The sequence below is a fragment of the Podarcis raffonei genome, chromosome 8 (assembly GCF_027172205.1).
Source record: "Podarcis raffonei isolate rPodRaf1 chromosome 8, rPodRaf1.pri, whole genome shotgun sequence".
NCBI lineage: Eukaryota > Metazoa > Chordata > Lepidosauria > Squamata > Lacertidae > Podarcis > Podarcis raffonei.
This window is the reverse complement of record NC_070609.1, coordinates 8,422,089-8,437,599: the sequence shown is the minus strand read 5'-3', so window position 1 is coordinate 8,437,599 and position 15,511 is coordinate 8,422,089. Positions and strand designations below refer to the sequence as shown.

The 15,511-nt window shown below is 45.8% G+C and overlaps 1 protein-coding gene across 1 annotated transcript in view; it reads right to left on the bottom strand.

Annotated features, from left to right (window-relative positions):
• Nucleotides 1–3,247: 3,247 nt before the first annotated feature.
• Nucleotides 3,248–15,511, bottom strand: part of ARHGAP35 (Rho GTPase activating protein 35) — an 82,974-nt gene continuing 70,710 nt past the window's right edge. The window contains exons 4-7 of the mRNA XM_053401873.1: nt 10,264–10,341; nt 9,677–9,808; nt 6,099–6,204; nt 3,248–4,961 (exon numbers count right to left, since the gene is read on the bottom strand). Of these exons, the coding sequence (XP_053257848.1) occupies nt 4,598–4,961; nt 6,099–6,204; nt 9,677–9,808; nt 10,264–10,341 (680 nt within the window). The 3' untranslated portion in view covers nt 3,248–4,597. The remainder of the gene's footprint in view (nt 4,962–6,098; nt 6,205–9,676; nt 9,809–10,263; nt 10,342–15,511) is intronic.

The window sequence follows — 15,511 nt, the reverse complement described above, 5'->3', positions numbered from 1 at the left end:
GGTGAAAAAAAGTTTTTTATTTATTTAAACAATAACTTATGCCCTGCCTTAAACTACATTTAAAAATACAATATTTCTATCGTATTTTGATTTTACAGAACAAGGGGTGGGGAGAGTTAAACCTAACAGTTAAACTAGGACCTATGATAGAGGCAGTGAGGGGGGAGTCAGTGCTCCTCTCCTTCCCTGGACCTCTACAAAAGACTATTCAGAGTTTTAGACAGAGACAGATGTTGTGGGTTGCTGGGGGTCACTGTTTTGTCTGCAGACCAAAGCATATCCCTCAGAAACCGAGGAGGAGAAACCAAGACCAGGTGTACAAAAACGCGAAGTCAGGCTTAGAACGTCGGCTGCTGAGTCACAAAAGTTACGGAGGAAAGATCCGGACAAGCGATTAAGAACAAAAAAGAATTCCCCGGTGGGGTTCCTTTAGCGAACGTAAAAATTAAAAATGCACATGTAAGTTAGCCGATAGCAGAGCCTTGGCAGCCTTGAAATGTTTGTCATTTCAACCACAGGAGCAGCTGGATTTAGTGTTTGTGTGTGTTTTGAAATGAAGGGCGAGTGGCGCAAAATGTTTGCCGCTTGTCTCCCGCTTAAAATAATCACAGAACAGCAAAGCCCAGCAATCCTCTCCAAGAGGGGGTACACCGGGGTAACCTTTGGCACCAATAGTGTGGCCTTCCAAAGCAGATCCCGGCGAGTTTCCACGAAAACCCTCCCATTAGGGCAGGTGAACAGTTCAGAGCAACCTTCCCCGGCCAGCGCCCTCTGGGGGGTTTTGAGCAGCAGCTCCCATCAGCCCCCAGCCAGCCTGGCCAATTGGCACAGAGGTTGCAATCCAGAGAGCGACAGGCTTGGGAAGAACGAAGAGGGCTTCAAGAGGCATGGGACCATATTTTGCAGCCTTGGGCAGAATGCTGTCACGAGAAAGCTGGATCTACCAAGACTGTGACTGAAAGCGCCCCTACGGACTCCCAATCCTTTCGCGACTGCTCCTCTCTGCCCGTATGACAGCCCAAGCACGCATGTAGTCTCAACTGCAGGAAAAGCTGGGAATATTTGCGTAGGCGTGGCATGATGCTGGACACCAAAGTGGGGCACGAGTGCGTGCAAAGGAATGGCACAGCTTAGGCAAAATAGGGGTGTCGGGGGTAGGATCTCAAGTCTTTTAGCAAGTTACCAGTCAAAAAAGCAAACCCCAAACCCGTCCCTTGTAACCAAAGAGACTTACACAGGTAGTTTGAGTAGGAACTAGATATCACTTATCTCAAAAGGAGAAATGGCAACAGGTGAAGCACTGCAGGGGCCGCCTGGACTTTTTAAAAATTGGCTCTTGGTTCTGCAGTCTACATGCCTTCCAGCGGGCTGCACCACCAACCTCGCTTCTCCAGCAGACTTTTAAGACGACCTCGTGGATTGTGGAATGGTAAATCCTATGGAAGCCACCACTGCCCGAAAAGAACGACGGGCATTTTCTCCCTTCTACACGACGCATTCTGAGGAAGGGGCAGGATCGGGGAAAAGCACAACTCCTCTTACTGTCCACCTTTCCCCTTTTGAGAGCAGCAACTGAGGGTGAAATCACGAGGCCAGATCAACAACAGTAGAGCGCCAACCAGCACACTGAAACCCTTTGTGCCAGCCCCGTCCGCTTCAATTCTGTGTGTGCTGCTGTCCTCACAAAACAGCAGCATGTGGGTTATCATCCTGCAGCAACAAGCGATAATGAGGCTGTATCGGAAGTTTCAAGGTACAGCAAACTGATGGGGTTTGAGGCGGGTTAAGCCACCCTTCATTGATCGAGATAGCAAGGAAGAGCACCCTGAATCTAAACAGCTGTTCATTAGAGGTCCTTCAGACAGAGGTGTTTGGCATTAGACCCTAAGAGAAGGCACAGGAAAACACACTGCATATGCAGCAGGAATCACCAACCTGTCCCAGGCAGAAAGCCTACATTATTAGTTGCAACGAGTCAACGCTCACCCAGCCCGAGACCACAGCAAAACATGGCGGAAGCAAGGTGGAAGGTTGGAGGGGATCTTCCCCAGCCCTTTAGGGTTATGCATGCATAAAGGATGGCAAAATAGTCTGATTTCCTTTTAACAGTCTAAACAAACCAAAAAGAGTTTGTTATTTACACAAAAGCTTCATTAACGCATGAGAATATTTTTTTAAAAAAAACTTTTAAGGAATGTTGGCAAGGGATGCTTTCAAGCACACAATCCTGACATAGATACAAATTTTAAATGTGGTTCTAAAATAAGGAGTACATAATTCAGCTTATTTATAGGAGGGAGAGAGTTTGCTGAAGATTGGGCCCTGGGTGCCGGAAAGAGGGGGGAATAAAGGTGGAAGGTTGTGGTTTTTAAAATTTTTTGGGGGAGAACTGGGGTTTCTCTCCCCATCCTACTGAAATCAACACAAACATCCTTGAAATGCTAAAACTAGCAATAAACCACAGGTTCTGCTTTAAAGTGCGAAGAGACAGAAAGGGTGGCGTAGGGGATTGCTCCCTTGTGACCTCCCAGGGGTACCGTGGAAACTCCAGTTAAAACTGCCCTGTTACTAAGTAGATTCCTCCATCTCCCCCACCCCACAAATGCACACACGCACACACACACAAACACACTCACTCTACAGGACAGTTTACCAGGCACTGCTGATGTACAGCCACCATTCTTCTCAATGGAGCCTGCACAGGAAATATTGATTGGTTATCCCTAGTGGTTTCACTTCTTGCCTCTTCCCTGCACAACGCCCCCCCCCCCAACGATGCAAGGAAAGAAGCCGAGGTCACACAGTAGCAAAGCCGGGGGGCACTGCATGCCCAACATGCACCCCGGCTAGGAAAAGACCACAGGTTTGAGGGCTGATATGAGCATACCGTGGCTCCAGGTGTGGGAAAAGGACAAGGGGCCGTGCACGGAGACAGGATGCACCAAACAGCAGAGCCAGGGCAGAGAGAGACACACACACACACCGCATGGAGAGAGGCAGGGAGGGGACGGGGGCAGAAGCAGCTCCTTGACAGGTCTACAACGAAGGTCCAGGCTTCAGGCATGGCGATAGGGACTCGTGGCCATTTTCAGGGATGCTGGAAAGGCAGCTAATTCTAGTGGTTTAAGGTTGCACCTGAAGGTCTCAAGAACCTGCCGTCAGATTTATCCTACCATCCCATGGCATGGCCACTCCTCAAGCCACCTTTATAATGGCAGCAAACCACAGAAATTAGTGAACCGAACCCGGACCAGCCACTCCAGGAGACCGCAGTGTGGGGCTTTCTTCTGTTAGCCTGCCTCCTCTGACTCTGGGTTTGGAGAGGGGGGGTGAAATTCACTTGCATTTCCCTCCACTTCATTCCTGCATCAGCTTTTATCCTTTAAAATGTTTCCACCAGCAACCTTTGTTTTTTAAAAAAGCCACTGTTCTATAGCCGCACCACTGGCTCCCAACCCCATACGGCCCACATACACTCGCGCACGAAGATTAACAACAGTGTTTCTGTCAACATAGTGTTCTAGAGGAATTAAATCCCAAGTCAGACAGCAAATCATCGTTTGTGTTTGCAAAAGACACACGCACACGCACACACATGCCCTTGCCTCACACTCTCCCTTCAATTAAGTGCAAACACCAATATTTTGCGTGAGGCGGAAAGTGTGGGTGTGTTTGTAGTGTGAGAGATATGTTAATGATTTGTCAAATAAAGATAGCAGAACCAGCCAGACTAAACCTGGACTGCCCTCACCCCCCCACACACACCCTGCCAGGGAGCCTCTGCCACACACAAATTCTCTGCTCAAGTAAAAAGGAGCCATTGTCCCAAACTACTACTTTGCCAGATTAAAAACAACCCAACCAGCGGATGGTGGCGGTGTTTTCTTCTAATGTTCCTCGCCATTTGTTTGTTTTCAAGGTTCGTTCCTTCCCCCTTTACGATTGGCCAACACTTAAAAGTCAGGAGAAATTTACATTCCACCTTTGCCAAAACATAAAAAGCCTCTCTTTGCAGATGTGTTGGTCCAGACCTTCTGAGCAGCTATGCTGGGATGGTGAGAGTTGGTCTAAGGTGAAACGGTGGTCTCCCCAAAACAGGTGAGGAGGTGCCCAGCGGTGCAGAACAGGCCCTTGGTTGCAGATCGTGGAATGTGTTTGGGGGTAGGGGCTCCACATCTCGCCAGGCTGAAGCAGGTCTTCGCTGTCTGTGTACAGGAGAAATCCCCAAACACTCGTCCAAAGCCACCCCACCCCCAGCTGATCGCGGCAGTGTTCGCGTGAGTTCTACAGGTTTGCTCCGGTTGGAACTGATCGGATCCAGCATTCAAAGAGAGGTCCAGACCCCTCCTGCTCAAAGGAATGTCCGACGTCATCCTTGACGCAGCAGGCCCTTCCGTGCCAGGCACTGAGGCAGAACCAAGGCGTCACGTGTGTCCAATACTCCAGCTCGCCCCTGAAGTTTGCCCAGCTGAAGTTTGCAACCAAGTGGCAGGGGAGGGGGACGGGGGGAGGGCGACAGATGACGGGGTTGAGTTTCCAGTCTCTGTTCCGCGTGGAAGAACAGGAGGAGACCTCGATGTCCTCTTGTGCCCAGGGTTCACAGTGTGTGCTGCTCAGCCTGAAGCTGTGGGGCGAGAAGGGGCTGGAGGGGAGACTGCGGTGAGGGGGGAGGAGGAGTCTGTGGAGGGGATGGCTGGGCCATCACAGGTGTGGAGGACAGGAAAGGCGTGCTGGCAGGAATGGCAGAGGGAGAGCTGGGCATGGCCCCGGGAGGCTCAATGATGGGCCGATTGTAGAAAAAGAAAGGGCATTGATGGATGAAGAGTTCTATGATTGTCTGATAAATACGAGTAGCAGTGAGAGCATCCATGGTGCTGAAGTCGGGCCTCATCAGGGTAGGCCAGAAGCAGATGGAGAGGTTTTCGCTCGTCATCAGGTTGGTTTTGTTGTTGTGGCTTACTCTGCAAAGACACGGGAGACACCAACGCACAAGGTTAGCAAGGCCTGCTCAAAACCACAGGGGAGCTGTGGGCTACTGGGCAAAGCGGAAGGTACACTCTACGCTTCCTGAAGCAGGGACAGAAGGGTCTAGGCAGCAGCTGCACACATCAGGGGCTAATTGTGGGGCAGGCTAACTCTTGACCCAGCCTGCTGCTACAGGACAACTGCCTGCCCGGCTGGTATCTCAGTTATGCTCTTATATTACCGCACATAGGTAGGAAGGTAAGGAAACATAGCGACAAGGATTGTGGTGCTGGTAGTGACCAGGAACAGGAGGGAGAGTTATTGGAGCAATGCAGGGGGAGAGATGAGACAGCGTTGGTTGAAGGTGACAGTTAGATTTACTGCAGCTGGCAAACTAAGAGGGTCCTAAACATTAATCGCTTTTTACTCATGCCAGTCAGAGCTGTTTAAAAAAATGGCAATGAGATTATTTTGCCTCCATTCTTTTAAGAGTAGAACAGGGCTGACTACAAAATCACTCCAGAACTGAAACACACTCAGATTAAAACAGGACTCCAAAGATACACTCAAAGCTATACAAGAAGAGCGGAAAACCTCAAAATCCTTTAGTCATCTTGTTTCCCCCGAACTAGCGAGCTGTCAAGAGCGCTGCCAAGAACGCACCTTCAAGTGTTATAGGGCCATGACGATCTGTATCAGTGGCTGTGAGAACCGAACCAAAGGGCTGGTGGTGATTTGGGCTCATTAACTGGGACTCTTAAGAGCGCAGCCTTGTGAATATGACCTCTGAAAAGCAGCAAATGCCCCCTGGCCATGGCTAATGAAACTGGGGAGACAGCAGGCCTAATACAGCCTCTGCCAGAGCACGGCTGCCAATTTCTGGAGGAGCAGGATTTACCAAACTTAATGAGACCCCTGATAAATGGAGGCTTGCTTAATTGGGAGAAACGTCAGGGAACAGATTCACTTCAGGCAGGCTCCACTGCCCCATTGTGGCTGTGAAATGACCCAACGTTAGCTTTACACAGCTCCAGAGCTTGTTAAGAAACCAACAGCTAAAACTAAGGTGAGATCTGCCCCCCCCCCTTCCCCTTGCATCTCAGAGGGACAGAAAAAACATGAGTTGAACATACTTGCTCAAGTGAGAGATAACGTATTTGAAGACCTCATAGTTCTCCTTGGGAAATTTCTTCAGCACCTCTTTAAGTGCATGCAACTTCTGCTCTCTGTCATTGATCTCTGTTTAAAGGGGAAACAGACCAGAATTCACCATTTTACAAGGTGCAAACAGGCATTCATGATCTCCAACTATCCAAGCGCAAACTCCAAAAGCCTGCAACTGATGTGTAAGGAGTAAATGCAGGAACACAAATCCCACAAGCCCAACCACCATCGCCACCACCAACGGAACTCAACAGTCCTTTGTCTCCATCAAACCCAAAGAGCACAGAGGGTTTCATGGTAGAGGATCACAGCTGATTTGCAGGTCATTAAAATGATTTCTTTTTATTTTACCATGACCAGACCACATTCAGTTATGCCAAGTTGCATTTCTTCTGCAACAGTCTCCATTTGCAATTGTTATCTTCATATTAAGTTTGAACCAAGTTATTCATATTTGGGGGAGTTAAAATACAATGACGCTGAGGTTCCTTTTCCATGCCTCAGTTTATAACCAGCTCTATTAAACCACAAAGGTAGAAACATACATCTTTTTTTAAAAGAAAGAAATGAAAGATGAGATAATCAAGGTATTAGCCAAGGCCCACAGGGCTATTACTCATTCCTATTCTAAAGAGAGACTCTTTTAACATTAAACAGTTTGACAGGTCAATCTTTTTTAATGTGTTTTCCTTCAAGATCCAAATACTGGTAAGAAAATCTCTGCTTCCTGTTTGGTTTCCAGGTTTCCAATGCGGAATCATAACTATGTCAATTTCATACGCAGGTAGCAAACTTTCCTACAAAGGCCTTGGTTCTCTTATGGTATGCAAGCATCACAGGGGTAAATCTAACAGCTGGGCAATTTACTTGAAAAGAGAAGATTATTACTTTTATACACGTCACAATGACACAATAAGAAAGGGGCAAACACCATCTCTCAGAAATCCTCGGAATTATTTCTAAAGCAAAGGGCCCCAAACCTCACACTACTTCGACAGACTAAAGCAAGCTCAGTACAAAGTCCTTCTCAAACTCTGAACACGTCTGAAATGGATAGAAGAAACATTTCAGACCCAAGGCAGTGTCTTAGATTTGCACCAAACTGAGTTCTGCAGAAGTTGCTTTTCAAAGTATTTCTGTGACTCAAATGTGACTCTTTGGTCTTGTGGCTTTTTCTGCTCCATCTTTTTTTAAAAAAATCAGAAGAGTAGCTCTGTGTAAAACCTGATTTCACAAGAGAAATCTCTGGAGTGAGAAGCCATGAGGAATTGCCCAGCCTTTGCTTGTGTTAAATTCAAATGAGGGAAACATCTCTAGAATGCACATACGTATTATTGGTTTACTAATCTGGTGCTGTGGCTTGCTTTGATCAATTGCTGAATTTTGCACACTTTTTGCTCATTTTGTATCATGTGGGTTTTAACTGTATTTGTTAAACTGCTTGTTTATTCCTGCTTTTTTAATTACTGTATTTGATGGTTCTACTGTGAAAACCACTCTGGGTTGGACACTTAATAGCTGAGCCAATTTGCTTCAAAGTGTGTCGTTAATTAACCGAGCATGCTCTAAAACAGAACCAAATAGGGTAGATATATCTGTTTTTGTCACGCGGAATCATCCAGTCAGAAGGCATCCATGTCATGGAAACTTATTCATATTTTTATAGCAAAATACAGTTATAGGCCACTATTTACACCAATGAACACATCCAGTAGAGACCTGTGACACATCTGCAACCTCAATCCATACAATGGGGAGAAGTTTCGCATTTCTCACTAGGTGTAAAAGGCCGTGTTTTAAGTGAACAAGTATCTCAATTTCTCCTCCACAAGTGCTACCACATGGGACTCTGTGCAACCAATTAATAGTTACTGCCCCCTAAACTAATTGCATCCAAAGGCCTGAAGTAAAATGTCACCCAGCAGTCATTCAGACCCACTCCTCTCTTTTAACAGCTACGCTCTCATCTTTGGGGCAGCCCCATGCAGTATTAGAAGCCATCTTGCTTTAACCTCCTTCCCCCCACCCCACCTCACTTTCCAAAAATATTTTGACCATGGCATCTCCTCTGCTGTAGACTGTGCAACAGGACTGTGCCAGGGCAGTTCAGCATTGCTGACCTTAACAATATTAGCAAATGCTTATATATGTGCTAAAAGGTTTAAATAACGTACATCCTGCTATTCCCAAGCATGTTCAAAGCAGGCTACCAAATGCCCCAGCAAGCTCATTTTATCATGTTATCAAAATGTGTCAAATGGTCTTGAAAAGACATTCGTCAGGCAGGCTATTTTTGGGGTGGGGTCAATTTTTTGAAATATCCCATTCATCTCAAAGGGGCACACACAGGAGAATTTATTAAGTGGATTAGCTCCACATTTCAGAGTTGTTGCCTTTCTGCTCTGAAGCCCTTCATGCAGTGTCTAAGATACAGCAACCACACCTCAGGTTTTAAATCAGTGCAAACCAGGGATGTGAAACCTGTGTCTTTCCAGATGTTGTTGCAATACAACTCCCATTGTCCCTGACCACTGGCCATGCTGGCTGCAGGGTCTGATGGGAGTCGGCGTCCCAACACATCTGGAGGGCCACCCCTTGTGTAAACAGATACATGACAAAAACCAAGCGACAACCATTTCTTCTTAAGACTGGTAAAAAAAAGGCAAGAAATCCAGAAGGTGCTGCTTCAGGCATTCACACACACAATGGAACTCTTCTCCATGCTATGTTATTTTCTCGCTCTAGATGTCGCCATGGCAAGGCTCACATCCATTCACTAAATCCCCTTAGGGAGAAAGCATTATTTTAAAAGGAAATGTTTTAAATAGCCCTGTCAGAAACAGTGAACTACAGTTCTTTGGGAGAAAATTTTTTTGGGGTCAAGTTTAAAGCCGATCCACTATCCCACTCCCCAGCATAATTTGTGCATGCAACTCAGAAAGAACCACAGCATTACACCTGATTTTGAAATAGGAACATGAAGGAGAAATTAGTTTTTAAATAGCACACTCACTGATGGCATCCGAGTGCAGCAGTCAAGAGTGGTTCTCCAAGGATTTTGTACTCACTGCACTGGGAGGTACAGAACTCAAAAGGAAATTCTGCAACTCCATCAGCCTACTTTCTTAAAATGTAGACCCTGAGTCTTTCTCCGCCCCCCCCCATCATCTGTGATCCCCCCTAAGGTGGTAGCCTATTAAGGATTGCCAATATTTTATCAACAAGTGCACCCCATATTATATCACAGTCTAAAGAATAGAAGACTGGTGAGCAAAAAGGATGGATTAATAGGACAGCAAGAGTCTTCAGAACCATTTCCTAACATAATTGCCATAAGCACCCATGATGTTGGCAACATCACAGAAGTGAAATAAGATGGAGAAATATGGAATTAAAAGCTGCGCACATGAGTCAGCAGTTATGAATATGGGTTCCCAAACAGAAAGAATGCCAAATCTGACGCTAAGTGAGAAATGTGGAGGAAGATTAAAAGGCTCTCTAATCCGGGAAAAACAAGGCTTTTCATCACCAACTGTTGTATACTCACTGTGGGCCTCCACCAGTTCATTCTGCATGTTGTAAGGTACCAAAGGGTCAGGCAGTTCTGAGAAAAAGCTCTTCATGGCTCCAGCTACGGCATTCACAGTGAAGTCCTTCTCTGCAAGGTCCAGATTATGATCTACAAGGAGCAAATTTAATGGTTACACCTTGCAAAGTGCTGCCACGGAGGTGCCCACATTTCTGAGATTTGTTACAAGTATCAGATCAATTAATTAATTAGGGAAAGAGGGTGGCCCTAGGTATTTACCAAGGGAATTATGTCAACTACTGTAGTACAGCAGAGGTACATTTATCTGTGTTCATAGGGTGCTGGTTAGGACTTGGGACTAGTGAGACATCTAGAACATCTAGCAACTGCATATTGAGTGCACACAAACTCAGATACCGTTGTGATCTTCAATGAGGGCACACCACTTAACATTTTAGATTTGTAACCAGCACTTATATGACTAGGAGAATCAACACAGAGACTTGCCTTTCTTCCACTGTTGTGCAGAGATCCAGAAATACACATGTGCATAGTTCTAAGATGCTTTGCTCTATCCCACATAAGAGAAAATGGACGAGACTTACCTTGATCAAACTGCCGCTGTAAACTTTCCATCTCAGACTTGTTTCCACTCACCCGATAGATACCTTCAGTACCCAACCCTGGTGAAAGAGAAAGAAATTGCGCTGGATCAAAAATGCAGACCTAAAGGTAACATTCAACAGAGAAGAAATGTGTTGAGGAATAGAATTTTTTTGCCTCGAGAAAATAAAATTGTGCAAATGCACCCCAGGCACATGAGGCCTCCCTCTTGCTGAAGAGTCCTGGCTATGTCTCGTGCCTGGTTGGAGACCACATGTACACCACCTTGGGTTCCATAATGGAAAAGAGGGCGGGGGATATAAACATAAGGAACAACTCAGATGGAGCACACAACACAGCTGATTTTTATTTTCTCTCAGTACAATAATTTGTTAAAAGGAAGGCACAGAGTTGCAGAAGTAATAGAACTCTACACACGATGTAAGGTAGAAGAAAAAAGAGCTAGAATTGTGGTCTGCAAGTATCTCCCTTTCTACTCCTCCCTCCACACACCCCAAGCAGCTCTAACATGTTATGACAACCACTTTCAAGAAAAACAAGACAAATACAATGAACAGAACTCTGTGCAAGAAAATCTAAAATTCTCCCATCTATTAGGGCCTCCTGAACCCAAAGGAATTGGGGAAAAGCCCTGTGGCCCTCAGCCCAATTTTAAAACTCTGCAAATGAGAAGTTCAGACCTCTGGCAAGAACAATCTGATCCTCCTGGGTAGGAAGAGGGGTGGGGGGGTGACCTCACCAATTTCCTGCCCCTGCCCCTTGTACCGCTGGCATGCAGCGCCTGACAATTACCCCCACAGGGAAAAAGAAGTTGCCCACTTGTTCTAAGATACAGTGAATTCAAGTGGTTAAGAATCCAAGCTTGCCTTTGGGGAAACCTCTCTCTCTCTCTCTGTCTCTCAACTCCAGATGTGTCCATCTCACAGGGCTGTTGAGGATCACATCAATATAAAAATCATTAAGAATTTTAAACCCTTTAACTATATAAATGCCAAGTCTTGCTATTACAATGCAGGCTGCAGGTTGTCGGGTCATTTTTAAGACATAAGTTATACGCCTTAATAGATATTCTTTTAAGTAAGTTGTTTGCTATTTTAAATGCTGCTCGCAGCATCTCTGAACTGCAAAATAAATCAAACTAGCATTACATCTACAAAGTAAATATAAAAAGGCCAAGGACACAAAAGGTGGTCCGTCTCACTAGAAGGGTGGCCTTCTTCAGTGAAAACCGTAAGATGGGAGAGGGAGCATGAATGTCTCAATTTAGTAATTGTTTTAATTGTCACATTCAGAGAAGCTCGTATTTGGTGAGATAAAGCAAAAGGCCAGGCTGAGACCCAGCCCAGGGATAGATTGATGGTAGGTGAATCTGGAGTGAAGAGGATTTATTCAGAGCACAGGTCATCAATCGCAGGGCTTAAAAGCTCTTAATTGCTACAGAGGCTGTCTGTATAGGGACCTCATTTCATAGAAAGCAATTCACCTCATCAGGGAGGGAAACTGGGTTAATGGGCCAGCCCAGAGGGCTGTATAATTCCAAGCCTGGAACAAAAGAGCCACTGTGCCCATGGATGGGGAGAGGGAAAGGAGCAGCTGCCACTGCTGCCATTTGTCTTCCCACTGCCTGGAATCCAAACAAACTTGTCAATGGACAATGCAGGATAGATTCAACACACAAAGTACCTGTTCTGCCTGCTCAGAAGCAGCCCTGACAGGCAAGGTGAGGTGGGTGCCTGAGCAGTGACATTTGAGTAGAACCATAGAATTCTGGAGTCGGAAGGGACCCCGAGGGTCATCTAGACCAACCCACTGCAATGCAGGAATTCTGCACCCACAGCCGTCCTCAGTGGGCTTGAACCACCAACACCCAGATGCACTGACCCACTGCACCACAGGAGGGTGCCATTAAGACAGCTGAATGGGAGACTCTGCAAAGGCTTGCGCAAGTGAACTTCTAGTGGGTTGTGCCATTCAGAAATTTCCTGCCTCAGGCATGACTATCTTTTGGGCCAGCTTCACTAAACCAAAATGCAACAGTGTTTCTCAAATCATTTCCCCCCTTCCCACTTAAGCTCCTAGACTTGAGCGTGGCCACACTGCACAGCAAAGGTGCCATCAACAGGAGCTCCTAGGCTCCTCCACGTTCGGTTGTGCGTCCCAAGACACATCACATATTGCTGCATTACTTGCAGCCGCTTTGTGGTTCCCTGTCATTAGGATGTCTCAGAGCGCACCATTAACGCCTCTCTGCGACAAAAGGGAGCTAGTTAAGCGACAGCCCACGCTGGTTGCTGGTTCCATTTTCCTACGTGGCGCCTGCCCCGCAGAAAATCAAAAGGCAAGTGTGTAAACTAGGAGGAGAAGAAAAGAGCCAGAAAGAGACATGAAGGGCTGCTTGAACACCCTAACGCAGTCATTAAGCCTCTGCAAGCTCTGCGCTCTAGTTAGCAAGCTTGACCCCAAATGCTCCCTGATGAGCCACACCGAACAAAGCTAGCCTCGTTTCTTTGGAGCGGACATGGGTGCTGCGGAATTACGCGGTACATGCCTGACTGATGCGCTACACAAAGCGATCAAAATGAGACACGAGAGCAATTTTTGTCCGTAAGAGTCAGGCTATGCGAAGGTGTACATAGCAAACAAAACACACCTTGGGGCAGAAAGGTCTGCAAGATGGCTTTACAATAAACACCCAATTAATGCTGCGTCCGTCTGCCCCCCCCTTCCTGGAATGTTAAGAGAGATTCTCACGGAGACGCAGTCGCTCTATTTCTTCTCTCCACGGATCAGTTGCACAGAGGCAGCAACAGCAAGACATCAATCACCCCTGAGTTGAGAGGAGAGGCATAAGCCAGAGACGGCTTACAAACCATACAGCAAACTGAGATCAACGCAAGACGATTGTAGAAGGCGCTCAACACACAGAAAGAAGCAGTGTTTAATAACAGGCTCAATATTTCCTGCAATCCACTTCCTTGTTTACGTTACAAAATCCTGTTTTACACCCACCCTGGTCACACGCAAAAGTATGCAGGATTCATACACTAACATGTGAGCTAATATAAGAGGCTTGTGTATGTGCCAAAACAAAGAAAGGAAGAATGAGCAGTGACTTTGCAGAACACAAGAAACAAAGGATGCTTGGCTGCCAGGTGTATTTGAGAACATCAAACCACACCAAGCCCAACTCAAAAGTAGGTCTAGCACATGCAAGCAGTTGAAATGGGAACTGCAGCCCTTGTTCCAATCTCTAGGGACCAAAATGACACATTTTGCAGGCAATCTGTGACCCAGTTTCTCAATCTTTTCCACTTTTACTTAGAAACAGGGAAATCTGAATGGGACCCAGTGGGGCAACAGCACCTGGGGAAAGGGTGAAATTTTGATAAGGGAAATGGCGTGGGGTTGTTAATCTTCTCCTTACCCTAACATCACTGCTCATTTCCACTTTGGAGCCCCATCATGCAGCTGCTTTTAAGAATGTGCCCTTTGGCTCTCACACAGCTTTCTGCTAGTACCGCTGCATTATTTTGAAAACAGTGCAAGTAAGCTAGGCTGCATGAAATGGAAGATGCTCAGAACTGCTATTTACCAAACAAGAGAAGGATATTAAATTAACTGCTAAATGCAGGAAAAAATAGATGCCAATATTGGGTTGGATCCAGACTTAGTCCCCTTGATGTCAATGGGTCTAACTCTAAGCATGACAAAGACCAGCCTTCATTTTTCATCAACTGCCTACTCCCGTCTGGGTGGAGTCAAATTATATATATATTGCACACGAATACATACCCACACAAGTACAAATTTGTCTGAATAGGGCTAACATGTCTGCCTTATCCCCTGATTCAGAGGTAACCTTTCTTCGCTAATGGCTTGTGACCTCTGGTCATTCATTGTCAGTAGCCTTCTGAACCAACGTTCCTAGCAATTTGAGATTCAATATTCCAGTTGCAGCCACCAACACTAACCTTCCTACCAGGATTTTCAGAAACTCAACTGAAAATAAACATCTCCCCCAAAGGATAGCAAAACAGTTTTGCAATTTTTGTTTGGCTATGAATAAACATAAATGTGGGGAAGATCAAATTTGTTATATGCAGAACAGGAAGAGGGTAAGAAGACTTGGAATGGTTGGAAAACTCTTATTCCTATGTTAAAATGACACTAGGTTCATAGCTGGGGGGAAATGCACCAGGCTGGATAAGGAGTAGATGACTAGATCTTCACTTTTGTATTTTCAGTATTTTAGAACTCAACTGGCAGCAGAAACCAAAGTCTCCAGGCCCACAAAAATCCCAGGAACACATTGCTACCTGTCACAGTAGCACTTCCAGATATAACAAATATAAATACTGAAGGCACTTCAGACTAACCAGAAGGTGTAAGGGCTGAGCGCTTGCCCGAAGTCCCTCAAGGGAGACAGAATTTCAGAGGCTGAGAAAAGTATCTGTGCTTTGGGGATTTCTCTACTAGCTTGGGAAAACCTAGATACACACTGTCACCATGGATCTCATTTTTCAAGGAGATGAGTCTTCTTAAACCATTTAACCACAACAGCAACAGATTTCTCCAAATACGAACTCCATGCTGTGTCTGTAGACTCTATAGTCATTTCCTTGCAACTATAGAAAACCTGGCATAATAAATTATAGCTAATGCTCTTGTAGATTCCCCAATGTTTCCTATGCAAACCCACACAACTTATTCATCAGGGATCTCCAAGGAAAAGCAACAGTCTTCTGTTGTGGAAGGGGCACATAAAGTGTGTTTCTTGGAACTGTAGGCACTTTCTTTCCATTATTCTTGATCAAATGGAGAATGAGACCTCAAAATCCACAATACCCAGTCTTGCTCAAGTTCTATTCCAACAAATCCAACTGCCAAGACATATAGCATGTAAGATCATGTTAGAGTAGGGGTGGGGGATGTCCAGCCAGGCCTTTCTATCTGGCCCTCAGGACTCTCCCCAGACCACACCTTCACCAGGTGCGTTCTATGCCCTCCTTGAGTGCTTCTTTCTGTCCGGAGCTTATCCTTCAACTGCAATGACTCTGTAGAATGAACGAAGTATAAAAAAAGAAAGAAGCCTTACCTGTTTACAAATGTCACCAAATAAAATCATATTTTGAAGGGATTCACCACCCATGTGACTGCACTGTCATATATTTAAGAAATAACCCTCAGGCAGAGATGAAATCAGAAGGATCAGTGCATTCTTATACCCCA